Source organism: Phoenix dactylifera, chromosome 4 (assembly GCF_051530095.1).
Source record: "Phoenix dactylifera cultivar Ajwa chromosome 4, Ajwa_hap1_PhDact_Kaust_v1.1, whole genome shotgun sequence".
Lineage (NCBI taxonomy): Eukaryota > Viridiplantae > Streptophyta > Magnoliopsida > Arecales > Arecaceae > Phoenix > Phoenix dactylifera.
In genome coordinates, this window is record NC_143193.1 from 49,989,159 (window position 1) to 50,003,204 (window position 14,046).

A 14,046-nucleotide genomic window follows, 5' to 3' on the forward strand; every position below is an offset into this window, starting at 1 on the left:
TTGTAACTAGGATGGGCCCGTTAGTGCAATTATGGCCAACGACTGTTTTGAAGCCCTCATAAATAACCTCATATTACTGCACATAGATTTCCAGTATAGTATACATATAAATAATTAAAATAATATAACTGCCTTCGTGTCTAAGTTTTTTAGGTTTAATATGTTGGATACTTTAGGAACTTTGATATTCGACACCCACGTCCTATATTCCAGTACTTAGAACCTCATATCCTTCCAAGCCACTTATGTATACCGAGAGGCCAACGAATCCAAGTGACACACTGTGTTGCTAATCGTTCTTTTTTCTTTTCTTCTACCTCACCGTCTTCTTTGGTAGTTGTTTCCCATTGCCGGGCTCCCATAACCGGCGCCCTTCTCGGGCACAACCCCGTTGCGCCATCGTGCTCTTTTTTCCCCACTTCCCTGTTCTAGAGAGGGGTGGTTTCACGCCCCTATTTTGCCGGAAAGAAGGAAAAAAAAACAAAAGAAAGAAAGAGATAGAGGAAGGGAGAGAGATAAGAAAAAAAATAAATAAATAGAAAAAAGAGAGGAGAGAGAAAATAAAAATAATAATATATAGTAAAAAATAAAATAAAATAATAGATCCCATCTCTTGTTTGTTTTGTTCTCTATGTACCCTAGTAGACCACTATAGATAGTCCTCGATCAACTCTAATGCAATAGCCTTCCTGATCTTTCCTACCTCTTTTCTTTATTTTAGGTATGAAGCCCGATCAACTCCATTCGGTCTCCTAGAGTTTTTTATTTTTTTATTTTTTTAAATAGTTGAATGTAAATTTATATATCTTCTTAAATGGTTTTGGATAAATGTAGCCGATTTGCCCATCTAAACTGAGTAATCTATAGGCTAACCGAGGTAAGTGACCATGGCTCAAATTTTACTAATTTTTAAATTATTGGTTAATTTTAATTTATATAAAGTATGAAAATATAAATTATACTGATATAACTAGCATTGCATTCTCTTAAAGTTTAGGATCTATATTACGAATAATTCATGTTTTATATCAAATAACATTGTGCTTTACTGTGAACGATTTATACATGAATTATGATCTATAAATTATAAAAAATTGCATGTTACTATGAAAATGATATATATGACATGATTGTGCTTTTTAAATTTTTATGAAGCTATTTAGCATGTTTTCAGCCTATTTATACAGGTATGATTTATAAAAAATATAAAATATCTTACGAGCTCTCAGATAGATATGACTGCCTCTTAGAATGGGGGCTAATTGACATCCTAAAACTAGCATCTAACGAAAGTGACCTACTACTAACGAGTTAAATTTGATAACGATTACAAACTATGATATCTTATTGATTACAAAAACAGTCCTGTCATGGGTTATAGTGACCGTAGTACGAAAAAACTCTTAGCACCATTTTAATTGATAATGTGGCTAGATACTAAATTTATAATGACTACAAATATTTTAGACTTTACTCGAATTCAACTTTACGAACCTGTATAATTTGTATATGCATGATTGTAAGGGGGAAAGTGGATCAGATAATATCTGTCTAGATCTATTTTCACATCTAAAACTATCCGAATATGGATAGAAATTTGAGCATCTGACTAGTATCTATATCCACATCCATATCCGTCAAAGAAAAATGGATATGGATCTGGATAGACAACTATTTGATCTCTATCCATATCCGATTTTATTTATAATCTTATTTAATTTTATATAGTACTCATAAACTTTTAAGAAAAAATAAATTACCATATTAATATGCTACTAACTTGATTTACCATTTACTTAGTACTATTTTTGATTCTATGGTCATAAAGTTTAGAGTAAATTACAAAAACCCTCGTAAGGTTTACGTTACCATTAGTTTGTAAAACTACACTTACACCTAGTTAAATAAACGGCGTCACTGAATCCATTTTATCATATAAAAAGTCAAAATTACTCCTAAGTTATGAGTAAATTACAAAAAGTCTTCTAAGATTAGGGATAAATTATACTTGCATCTAATAGTTTGAAAAATCTATGCTTATCCTCCTGAGGTTTGTTTTTATCCAACACTTTAACCCATAATTTAACAGAATGTTAGCCAAACTATTAACTTTAATAGGACCTAAATGCCACATCAGAAAAAAATTAAAAAAATGACCAAACTAGCCTTAAGTTATATAACATCCACCCAAAGAGGAGAAGTGAAGTGCCATAGGTCTGAGCTTGATCTTGATGAATTATCAAAAAAGTGCCATGTGCCAAAGAAAAAGAAATCTAAATCTTCCAAGCAAGAGGATGCCCCTAAAATTTTCTGCTGCAGAAAACTAACATCAAGAGTTTTATCGCTTGAGCCAGCATGTTTATGGTCCAAGCTAGACTATGGAATCGCAACTGATGTACCCTCTAAAAAGAAGAGTTCTCACGCATGTACTGATTTGGATCCTTTAAATGATAGGCTTCTAAAGCTATTATAGCTCCATATATAGATAAAAAAATCCTCGTTCACAACGATAATGTTAAGGAATCATGTCTATAGGATTGGAAAAGTAAAACTCAAAATCAGCTAATAATACACCGGTATCTTCAATCTCAATGATGTGGTGGACGAAAAAGCAAGAACAAAACCTGATCAAGGACGGATGTTGTTCGAAAAAGATGCTCGCCATCGGATATCAATTGAAAGCTTTTTGTTGATTGCTCGTCGGGAAGGGACGCTCGTGGTGGGGTGACAAAGTGGGAAAGAACCCCTAGACACTTAATCTCGAAGAGAAGGAGACTCTTGAAGATGCAATACTTCGAAGAGTTCCGAGAGTCATAAAAGTAAAATATGAGCCTTATTTTTCTTATAGAGATAATTTTAACTTTTTATAATAGATAAACGATTTTACTAACACTGTCAATTTAAATGGGTGTTGTAGGTTTTTACAAAATCTTGGGTGTAAGTATAATAAACATATACCTCAGAGTGATTTTTGTGAGGTTATTTTGGTTATTTTTTAAATTTTTTCTGACGTGATATTTGGGTTCTATTAAAAGTTAATGGTTTGATTAATATTCTGTTAAGTTATGGGTTAAAATATTGAATAAAAATAAACCTCAAGGGGTAAGCGTAGGTTTTTCATACTATTAGGTGTAAGTATAATTTATTCCTAATCTCAGAAAGATTTTTGTAATTTACTCTAAAGTTTAATTATCCAATTTACACCTGTATTTATACCCATAGTTTCGGTATCTGATTTGTATCCATATTCGTTTAAAACAAATATAGATATGAATTTTTGCATTAAACTAACATCCATATCTGTATCTGTATTCATCAAAGAAAACAAATATAGATATGAATATATTAGTATCCGATCCAGTTTTAACCTTACATGATTAGATTGTTACGACATGGTTCGTTACTATGTCTACAAAATACTTTATTGTACAATAAAAAATTTACTTTCTATATACTTAATCCTGTGGTGCATGGTTACTTATGGAGCTGCGAAGCTCATTCTTCTCTTTATTTTTTTCTGATAAATAAAGCTGCTAGAAGCAGGGAGGGATAGGCCAAGTGAAGGTCGAGATAATAAGCTCGAAGCATAGTAACATGCTAATAATAAATTTAGCTTATGACCATAAAATTATGGATTATGTAGCTTTAAAATATTTAAATTCTGAATTTAGACGCCCTGCACTTTCATATCTTTATTTAATAAATAGAAAAATATTAAACCAATTTTACTATTGTATAATTTATATATATATATATATTATTAGTTTTGTGTTATTATGAGCAACATCTTATGGTAGCACGTCCGTATTATGTTCCAGATTTAAGGTGTGATAGCATGCACATGCTTGTCTCCTACATGCTTCTTCTTACATTATCAAGGGTCGAGTATATTGATGAAATAGTTATTGCCAACAATGATTGCACTCAAGCCCAACCACCCAACCACTACCAATTAATTGTTGATCACATTCTCTGGCAAAGCCAAAATCTTAACCACAATGCTTGTTGTTGGCTAAAACCTGCAATACTAGGAAAAGTGCATTTGATGTAGCTTTTTAACAACAACAGCTTTAAGGAGGGAGTTCAAGTTTTATCTTCTATATGAATGGCATTTTGGGAAAACTAGAAAAATAAAAATGCATCGATAATTTCAGAGGGGTCCTTCCTCCATGCGAAGTCGAGATATCACATCTAGTTTTTTTACAAAATAATAATAATAATAATAATAATAATAATAATAATAAAATTCAATTAATATTACCATTTAAGATCAATAAAATGTCCACCGGCAATTCTGACCTAAAACATCATCTCCAGAAAAGAATTAACTGCTAACCTAACACTGCTATGACTTGACTTGTTGAAATAGAACTGAATGGTTTAGGCCCGTCCGTCTCCAAATGTTACTTTTTTTTCAAACCACACCGACTAGGTTGAAACGTGTAAGTAAACAAGATGCGGCAAAATAAAAAAGACCGACATAAGAACTTCAGACTTGGAAAAATCCAACTATTTTGGTCAACATCCATAACGGTTTGCATTGGGAGTAGTAGAACTCTGAAATTTCCTCAAGGATCGTTAACGGTCTTCTATGCTCTTTATTTCGAATTTTGTTCAAATGGTGGGTGCGAGCAATTCATGAGAGCAGACCAATATATCTGACTACCGAACACCAGTTACTTAAAATTCTTAAGGATTCAATGCGACAGTAGGGTCCATAGATTACATAAGACCTTGGACTCAGCACCCCAACCATAAAAATGCAATACCATGAACTCTGCGATGCCAGGTCACAAGCCCAAAGACAATTGAACCAAGCAAACCAGGTGATGCATGCCCTCGCAGTCTAAAACAACATTAATTCTCGTTGAATTATTCTAACCATCTGGGTTGCTGAAATAGCGTTTGGATTGCATAAAAAAATGACAGCTGAAATTTGCCGGCATCCGGAGAAATCTAAGGTAGCTTCACATTGCAGGAAAATGTCAGAGTCAACATTCTTTTCTTCGTTTTCTTAATCCCTTTCCTTTCCTTCAAACAGTAACTGGTTCAAGCATGACACAACCGGTAATGCTGTGAAAAATGGCCTCATAATTATTCAAATGTAGATTTCCGTCAAAAGCGATATTTAAGCATGGCCAATTATTCCTGGTAGTTATGTGTCAAAAAATGCTCGTCAGATTTTCCATTGAATTTCTCCTACTTTTGATGGAATATCTACAGCATGTCCTAAATAGTCAGTGCAGAAGCCAGATTACAACCTCGTAATAATCTATTTAATTTGAATAAGTGAGGGTTTTCTTTTTAGCGACGTTGGCATGCTTGATGTCCCCAAAGAAGATTGAGGTCAGAAGAGCAGGGAAAAAGGAAGACCCACGATTTAAAGACGAAAGTTCTTTTCAGCAAATCAATGCATACAAGCAAGGCAGGCAAAGATTAAGATAGATGAATATGGATAAGAAGCAAATAAATAAATAAATAAATAACTCATCAACCTTGTAATCGGTCTATCTAGTGGCTTGAACTCTGGTAGAAAACCTTAGCCATCAGGAAAACATCAAACTCGTGAAATTTGCTTTTCCCCTTATGCAATTGTTTTGACCATTGATCCCAGGCTGAGTCCAGGCTTACATACCTCTAGACAATTTTATTTTCCTAGTGGGAGGGATGTTCTTTCCTTGGTGTTCTTTCTTTGAACATTCAGCGAATAACAGTACTTTGGCCAAGTCGCAATGCCCTCTTGCAGACCGCAAATGTTAGATTTCTTGTAGAGTTGAATTCAGAAATTTATTGCTCTGCATTTATTTTATCATGAAGCTTTAAATTGACGGCAAGCGTAGCACAAGCATCATTCCTCAGACACACACACACACACACACACACACTCCTTCCCTTCGTAGAAGCATGGAAATCGATCAAGCTCATGGCTCGGCAAACATCGGTGATTACTTGCCTAACAACAACTCTGTGCTATTTGGTTTACTAAGGACGAAGTCGGAGAGAAGCAAAGAAGCAGAACAGAGGGCCGCATGGCTGCGGTCTCAGCTGATCGGAGGAGGCCTGGAGTTCAACACCCCATTTGGAAAGCGCCTTCTCACGTATGCCGATCACACAGCATCAGGGAGGTGTTTGCAATACATTGAGAACTACATCATCCAAGAAGTCCTCCCTGTCTATGGTAGTCTACTAGCCTCCTTAGCTTCTTTCTTTGAGTTACTCCTCCCCTCTCTTTGTTAAAAGCATCAAGCTATTTCTTTCAAAGAAAAAACTTGAAGCATCTAAAGTTTTCGAAGTCTTCGACAAGAATTTATTATGTAAATTTTAGTTATTACTTCATAGTTTGTCTTCTGAATTGGATGGAAGAAATGAATCTGGATTGATCTGCCTATAGGGAACACGCACACGGATGATAGCTTTGTGGGGAGCAAGACCACAAGGATGGTTCACAAAGCGGCGGAGTACATTAAGCGATGCATGGGAGGAGGACCCAACGAGGCACTCATATTTTGTGGCTCGGGCTCCTCTGCGGCCATCAAGCGCCTCCAAGAGGTGATAGGCATTGCAGTGCCTTCGATCATGCGAGAGAGGGTGCTGAACTGCCTGAGGGATGAGGAAAGATGGGTTGTCTTTGTAGGGCCATATGAGCATCACTCCAACCTCCTCTCATGGCGTCAAAGCCTTGCGGAGGTGGTGGAGATAGGCATGGATGACAGGGGCCTTCTCGACATGGAGGCCTTGAAGATTGAGCTCATGTCCCCGAAGTATGCAAACCGTCCCCTGCTGGGCTCGTTCTCGGCCGGCAGCAATGTCACCGGAATCCTTACCGATACTCGGGCTTTGGCTCGCCTTCTCCACCAGCATGGCGCCTTTGCATGCTTCGACTTTGCTGCAAGGTAAGACGTAGCCTCTATTTTTTCCAATCTCATTGTATGGGCTGAGATTGGAACCGGATTGGGTCCTTGATAGAACAGTGCTCAGCTGCGTTCATGTCATGCCTGTTACTGTTTTCTGTCATGGTTTGGGCAGCTCTCGTTTTCAAAAATTCAAAGCATCATGCACCTAAGAGGCTAAGAAGAAAAGAAAAATAAAGATGTAGGGTGACCAAGGTGGGTTTGACACTCAACTTGGTCAAATCATTTGCTCTATATTTTAGTTTAGCAGCAAATACCTTTTTCTAATACTCAATCAAGCAAGTGATGTAATTTATTTTGTTAAGAATGTATCAGACGTGATTCCAAATCAGCTGACAGCTAGGGACCTGAATAGGAGACTTGGAGTCCATTAAAAATTATGGTTTGACCTTGTGATCGATACATTTTTGGCTAGCCTCAATATCTAAATGCATCGTTGTCCTTTCTTCTACCTTCAACTTGAGATGTCGCTTGCTTGCTTCCCGCATTTTTTTTTTCTTTTTCCTCAGTTTTTTTGTCTCGTAAAGAAATATAAGTTCTTCTTTAATATCCACAAGCAGGTAACTCCTTGCCCGGAATTCCTATGTTGATAAAGATCACTTATTAGCTTTAAGAAATGCCCACCTGCAAATAAGGTTCATCAGCAACTTCTATGACTTCTATGACTTCAAAAGCTCTAATATTAAACAAAAACATCCAGAGACCTAAACTGAACCATCCTTAACCTGTGGTTAGGTTTCTCCCAAGTCCACCCCTCCCAGGACTACTCCATCAGCTGTGACTTTGTCTTGGCCTTCATGTACATGTTCAAGGATTTAGCATCATGATGGTGCTCTTATGGCCTTATGTTTCATTATGCAGTGGCCCATACGTGGAAATTGATATGCGATCTGGAGATATAGAAGGATATGATGCGGTCTTCCTCAGTCCACATAAGTTTGTTGGGGGCCCTGGAACTCCTGGCATCCTTCTGATGAACAAAGACCTCTATCAGCTGAGGTCTTCCCCACCTTCAAGTTGTGGAGGTGGTACTGTAGCTTATGTCAATGGCTTCGATGAGAAGGTAATTATTAAGATGACTTCATGGTGAGATTTACTTGATTCTAGGATTGGCATCTAAGACGACGCAAAAATTTTAATGTAGGATACACTATACTATGATCATATCGAGGAGCGGGAAGACAATGGAACTCCACCCATCATCCAAAAGGTTAGAGCTGCACTGGCCTTCTGGGTGAAAGAGTACATAGGTCATGACTTCATCGATCTCCAAGAGCGAGTTTATGCTGAGACAGCACTCAGAAGGCTCCTCCCCAACAAGAACATTGTAGTACTAGGCAACAAACAAGTCAACCGACTCCCTATCTTCTCCTTCCTCGTGTACACTCCCATGAATTCCTCAGCCAATGAGGCATATGGTCCTAGAGCTGGTAATGGAGCAATCAGAGAAGCTTTTAGGTGGGCAGAGGGAGAGAGCAAGAAAGGCAAGCCCCTCCATGGGCGCTTCGTTGCCAAGCTACTTAATGACCTCTTTGGCATCCAGGCTCGTGGTGGGTGTGCTTGTGCTGGTCCCTATGGCCACTATCTCCTTGAAGTGGATGAGACACTTTCTCTTCACATTCGATCAGCTATCCTGAAGGTATTAATCCTAGTCTTCTTGCCTACTTATTCATATGTGATGCTGATTATAGCTAAGATGGTTCTCTTGACATTTGTTGCAAATAGTAATGCTAGTTGTCGTATTGGACAGGGGTACAGTGGATTGAAACCTGGATGGACTAGAATTAGCCTCCCATACTACATGTCCAAAGAAGAGTTTGCATTCGTCCTTGCTTCACTCGAGTTCATCGCAATGTATGGTCATCGATTCCTCCCCCTGTATCAATTTGATTGGGTGACAGGGGATTGGACTTTTCGAAAGCGGGTGTTCAAGTATCATCTGATGAAGGAAGAGCTAGCCCTTGCATCGCGTGACTTGTTGGTAGAGAATGGTATTGCTGCAAAGGAAGATAAGGCAGGGAATTTGGAGGCAGCAAGAGCAAGCACTGAGAGCTTCAAGTCAATTAGTGTTGCTCAAAACTATGAGAGTTACTTAGAGAGTGCAAGAAGCATCGCTCTTTCCCTTCCCGAGCACCCTCATCCAAGCACTGTTCCGGAAGACATAGATCCCAAACTGATCCTTTTCAGAATCTAATGAGCTCTTTAATCTATCTACGTACAACGGACTCTTCTTTGAATATGAAAGGGAGTAAAAGTATAAAACGAGAGCTAGTAGTTTACAATCATCAAAATCCAAGGGGAAATGTGGCCTATAACATCCAAAAGCCCTTCTTGAGCCTAAGAAGATCTGGAATATGTGGGAGAGGCTTCAGCAAGCTTCAGGCAAAGCAGTACAATGGCATGTTTTAACTAGAATAATATAATGTAATATTAAATATAATGAATCGTGGAGTGTTTTAGCACTCTTGTTTTATTTGCTACTATGGGAGAAAGTATCCTTAACTACTTTGCCGAGTTCAGTGTTGTGAGAATTAGAGAAGTCCGAAGTCTATCAACGTGAACAGGTTGTAGTAGAGATTGCTCGAGTTATAGTCATTTCCGTCAGAATAAAAAACATGTTGTTTTGTAGACTCCACTTTTCTAATAAAGGCCCGGGTGGCTTTGCCTCCCTCTTCATCAAAAAAAAAAAAACACTCACATTATAAATACGCAACTATCTTACGTAAATATTTATTATTTTGAAAGAAAAAAAGCTATCTATAAAAAGATCACCTAATGTACCTTTTCTCCCATCTCCTCTTATGAATCAACTCTGTAGACTATATTCTATATATTTATAATAAATTGAGGGAAGTTTCTCACTTCCTCTACTTTCCATCAAGAAAAAAAGAAAAAAGAAAAAAAGAAAGAGAAAATAACATACTTTTAAGGCCTCCATTAAAAATAAATGATTTGAGTTATCATTCTATGTTCCTTTCAAGATAAATGATGACCCGGTGACTGCCAAATGCATGCATTAGAAAAATGTCAATTATGTTTGGAATATATATAGTCAAAATATTGTACGAAGGTATTTTAGGTGCACAAGGCACTCGTTAATAAAAATTCGGTCCACTTGTCTCCACCTTGTGGGCTGGCCAACTTGGAGTTGGTCCATGATAAAAACCCTACCAAGAGCCATTAAAAAGTCTAAACTAGATATCCATGAACCACTTATATGTACGAAGTTTCCCATTCTCTTTAATATCAGACCATTATTTCACATGTGGGATGCACATGCCTTGCCTGGGGACTGAGAATTTTTATTCTTTTTTCCATCTCCTGTTCAGGATTGAGCTAGAGATGTCATGAGGTACTTGTGTGATTCATGTCCTACTAAATTACAAGTTATTTAGCAAATACATAGGCAGCTACTCACTGGAAAAATTGGATCTCCTGATCTGAAACCAAGGAAAAGGTATAGGGACATACCTCCACCAAGACTTGAATCATAGACTGAAGAGGGATGCCAACAAGCTTAGCTTAGCCTGCTTGGCAAGTAATTAAGGGAGAGTTGATTGCAGAGTCACAAAAGAGAAGGAAATGTAGAAGCATATATAATAGCATAGAGTTTAAGACAGAATTAGGCCTCATGGACTAGTGGAACTCTAGGGATGTATCTTAAAATTCATATTTAGTAGTAGATGAATAGACGAAAAGGAAATCCGATGCGAAAAATGCTTGCTGGACTTCCAATGTTTTGACTAGGAAGGCAAAGGAGTTGGTTGGCAGGCTGAATTTTGCATTGTTCATGTCGCTTCAGACCTGGAACACCTGCAATTAAATTCTAATTCCAAGCTGAATTCTATGTCTATAATTGCAGCGGCCAAGTCGTAAAATGGTATTTCTTTGAATTTTCAGGCGGTCCTCTGCTTGTCCAGACCGGCATATCGATAATTCTTAAGTCTTATTCATTAATCGTATCATGTAGGGAACTGCAGCATGTGGAAAATGACATGAAGAATTATGTTATCTTGAAGCCAAGTTCATTAACTAAGGTCATGCTTCAACTGCCAATTGTCCTACATAAGCAAATGCATGGAAATTTTAGTTATGCAGGTGCATGCATTCTCATGCATGACTTCCAAATACTAGAAGAGAAATAAATTCCATCTAATTAATTAAAAAATTGCTCAATTTCATACAAAATGTGAATGGGAGAAGAGAGCATCAGAATAAAAGTTTAGGTCCCGTAGGGGCATCTGCATATGATACTACTCATAAGCTTGTACCATAGACGGTGGAAATCACCTACCTTATTCTATCCCCGTGGAATAGTGTACCTGGACCCCACGTCTTCAATCCATGCCACCCGTTGATTCAGTGGCCTTAAAAAAAGCAGAGAGAAAATTTAAAAAAAAAGTAAAAGAAAGCAGAGAAGGAAGAAGAGCCAGAGCAGCAACCAATCAGCAAGAAACCAACAACTTGAATTCAGAAAAATCAGTCGGAGAGAACTCTTACTACTCCACCAGTTCATTCTTGAGAAAACGCAAAAGCACAGAGAGAGAGAGAGAGAGAGAGAGAGAGAGAGAGAGATGGGCACCACCCTCTTCACCAGCTGCTGCTTGTCCTTGAGGCAACTGCACAAGGCTCAAATCCGTGAGAGGAGATTTCTTCATGAGAAGGGTGGTGGGAGAAGTAGGTTCTATGCAGCAGCAACAAGAGGGTGTGGCCCGATAGGGGAAGAAGACAGGGAGGGGCCTGCTGAGTTCTTAGGGAGGAGGTGTGCATTGGTTTCTGGGTTGTCTTTGGTTTCTGGAATGGTGTTTGGTTTTCCAAGAGATGGGATGGCAGTGAAGCAGGGTCTCTTGCCTGGGAGGATTCCTGGCTTATCTGAGCCTGATGAAAAAGGTTGGTTTTTTGTTGTACCTTTTCTTTTTCTTCTTCATAACAATGTTTGTTATATGCTCTAATCGAGTTGAAAGATGTCTTTGGCAGTCTTTAGTATAAATTCATGATTTTATTCTTCTTTTACATTCAAATTTATTGAATTTAGACACCTGAGAATTTTAGATCTGTTTAGCTGCCATGTATTAGTTGTTAAATTAAAGCTCAAAAATGGGAAAAATCATAAAATGATATGGAGAGAATTAGAGTGGTAGCTCTGCTACTGTTTTTCTCCCCACAAAAAAAAAAAAAAAAAAAAAAAAAAAAAAAAAAAAACCTAATTTAATGTTTTTTATGAAAAATTATAGCAACACCAAATACCCAATGTTAGATAACAACTGTGGTTTCTTCTCTCTTTAAACATGATATCAAAGTCTAATGGTGTGCAGTCATCTGCATCAGTATTCTTCAACTATGTCTCTTTTTCTCTTCAATCAATGGATGACTCTTCACAAGGAAAGAAATTGCTCAGACAGGTTGGAGGACATACCAGAGACCGGATGACAAGTCTGGAGGACATGGAGTGGGGTGGAGCCCAATAATCCCATACACCTTCAAAGTTCCCGATGGCTGGGAAGAGGTAAAATCTTCTCTTTACCAGTCAATTGTGTGTGCAATCGATCATACTAATGAATAATTCATGAAGTGCACAGCTACTAGGATTTTGGTGCGCAGAGGCAACTTTTGCCTCCTCACTTTCTTCTACATATCAGAATTTAATATATTGCTTTGCCTTAGGTTCCTGTATCAATTGCAGATCTTGGTGGTACAGAGATTGATTTAAGATTTGCAAGCTCGCAAGAAGGTCGCTTGTTTGTTGTTGTAGCTCCTGTTCTGAGATTTGCAGGTGGTGAACCTTGAATACTACTGCCTCTTCTCCTGTTCTCTCTGCTTTATAAACAATATTAGCTCTGATAATCAGCTAGTGTGGTTTAAGTTAAAACTTGGATAGCAAATCAATTTATGTGATACACCAAGCCTATCTTTTCCTTAATCTTAGCTCTCCTTTGCTGGGAAGTAATAATAATTAAAAAAAAATCCAAGCCCTAACTATTTTGCTAAAACCGAACAGTAAGGACCATGTTCTCCAAATGAATATCTCTAATCATTAAATGAGATTGTGAAGTGCAGCAGATAGAGCAAACTTAGATTGGAGAAGCTAGGGTGGACTGCTGCTGTTGTGGCAGTTTAATGACTTACTAAGTGAGGGGCTCTGATATAGAGCAATACCGACCAATACTAATTAATTGATCCATAGTTTGTTGGCAAGATCAGAACACTGTAAGAACTTGATGAAATGATATGACCCATTTAATAATCATGGTTGCTTGCGCTAACCTCAAACAGATATTCATAATTTGAGCAAATTAAACACATAACAAAAACCAATAGGTTGCTTCAGTTTGTCAGACCTTGTACTGGGAATTCTCAAGTGAATGCCAGTTCCAAGTCCCCTAGGGTTCTTTTCTTTTACCTTTCCCTTTTAGGAAGAACTTGAAGAATGCATTCCGACGACAATGTAACTCATTCTTGAAATTTATTGCATTTTAGATATCGAAGGAAATGCCAGAATTGAACTAATTGGACCACCTGAGACGGTGATCGATGCGTTTGGGCCAGAAGTTATTGGCGAGAATGTAGAAGGGAAAGTTCTAAGCATGGAAGTAGCAGAGCATTCAGGAAGAACATATTATCAGTATGAACTGGAACCTCCCCATGTACTCATCACAGCAACTGCTGCTGGAAACCGGCTCTACTTGTTCAATGTAACTGCAAGTGGTAATACAATCTTCCATCATTTTCAGACTGGCCTACCTTGTAGGAAAACAAAGTTAAGGGTTTAGAGCTCATGAAGCTCTCTCTTTTTTCAGGTCTTCAATGGAAGAGGCACTACAAGGACTTGAAACAGATTGCAGATTCTTTTCGCGTAATCTAAAATTGCATGGTTTGAAGTTCTTATATTTGTCAAAATTGAGATCATACCAATCACAGAAATTCAGCATCCATTATGAACAATTATATTTATCTTAAAGAAATGCTAGCACTTAACTTTGATGTGGTGAACCCTTGTGATAATTTCTTTTGGTTCAAAAGCAGTGACTTTACAGGGCTTGGCAGAGTTTCATTACTTCCCAAATATGCAGGTAACTGATATATCCATCCATAAATCTGAGATAGTATACTCAAGTTTGGTAGGAGGAGTTTTTAC

At 37.7% G+C, this 14,046-nt stretch overlaps 2 protein-coding genes across 4 annotated transcripts; both read left to right on the top strand.

Moving 5' to 3' along the window:
- The first annotated feature begins 5,541 nt into the window (after positions 1-5,541).
- Positions 5,542-9,423, top strand: LOC103704882 (uncharacterized). 2 transcript variants are annotated; one of them, XM_088720386.2, is made up of 6 exons: positions 5,542-5,755; positions 5,988-6,178; positions 6,392-6,893; positions 7,773-7,974; positions 8,056-8,550; positions 8,662-9,423. In XM_088720386.2, exons 1-6 carry the CDS (start codon positions 5,733-5,735, stop codon positions 9,103-9,105), a joined length of 1,857 nt encoding a protein of 618 aa, XP_088576512.2. In that variant the 5' UTR covers positions 5,542-5,732; the 3' UTR covers positions 9,106-9,423. The 2 variants fall into 2 exon arrangements, with proteins under 2 accessions (XP_088576512.2, XP_008786577.4); XM_008788355.6 differs by lacking the exon at positions 5,542-5,755 and having other exon boundaries at positions 5,824-6,178.
- Positions 9,424-11,308: 1,885 nt separating this feature from the next.
- On the top strand, positions 11,309-13,892 carry LOC103704855 (thylakoid lumenal protein (Mog1/PsbP/DUF1795-like photosystem II reaction center PsbP family protein)). 2 transcript variants are annotated; one of them, XM_039133535.3, is made up of 5 exons: positions 11,309-11,801; positions 12,314-12,417; positions 12,576-12,684; positions 13,389-13,616; positions 13,709-13,892. In XM_039133535.3, the coding sequence occupies exons 1-5, from the start codon at positions 11,486-11,488 to the stop codon at positions 13,771-13,773; spliced, it is 822 nt and encodes a 273-aa protein (XP_038989463.3). In that variant the 5' UTR covers positions 11,309-11,485; the 3' UTR covers positions 13,774-13,892. The 2 variants fall into 2 exon arrangements, with proteins under 2 accessions (XP_038989463.3, XP_008786552.3); XM_008788330.5 differs by having other exon boundaries at positions 11,355-11,801; positions 12,310-12,417.
- The last annotated feature ends 154 nt before the right edge of the window (positions 13,893-14,046 follow it).

Bases quoted from the DNA above. Each gene is read 5' to 3' on its own strand.
- LOC103704882 (XM_008788355.6), top strand. From the start codon at position 5,905: ATGGAAATCGATCAAGCTCATGGCTCGGCAAACATCGGTGATTACTTG. The intron at 6,894-7,772 runs GTAAGACGTAGC...TTCATTATGCAG, and splicing joins TGCTTCGACTTTGCTGCAAG to TGGCCCATACGTGGAAATTG. The intron at 7,975-8,055 runs GTAATTATTAAG...ATTTTAATGTAG, and splicing joins TCAATGGCTTCGATGAGAAG to GATACACTATACTATGATCA.
- LOC103704855 (XM_039133535.3), top strand. From the start codon at position 11,486: ATGGGCACCACCCTCTTCACCAGCTGCTGCTTGTCCTTGAGGCAACTG. The intron at 11,802-12,313 runs GTTGGTTTTTTG...TTGCTCAGACAG, and splicing joins ATCTGAGCCTGATGAAAAAG to GTTGGAGGACATACCAGAGA. The intron at 12,418-12,575 runs GTAAAATCTTCT...GCTTTGCCTTAG, and splicing joins TTCCCGATGGCTGGGAAGAG to GTTCCTGTATCAATTGCAGA.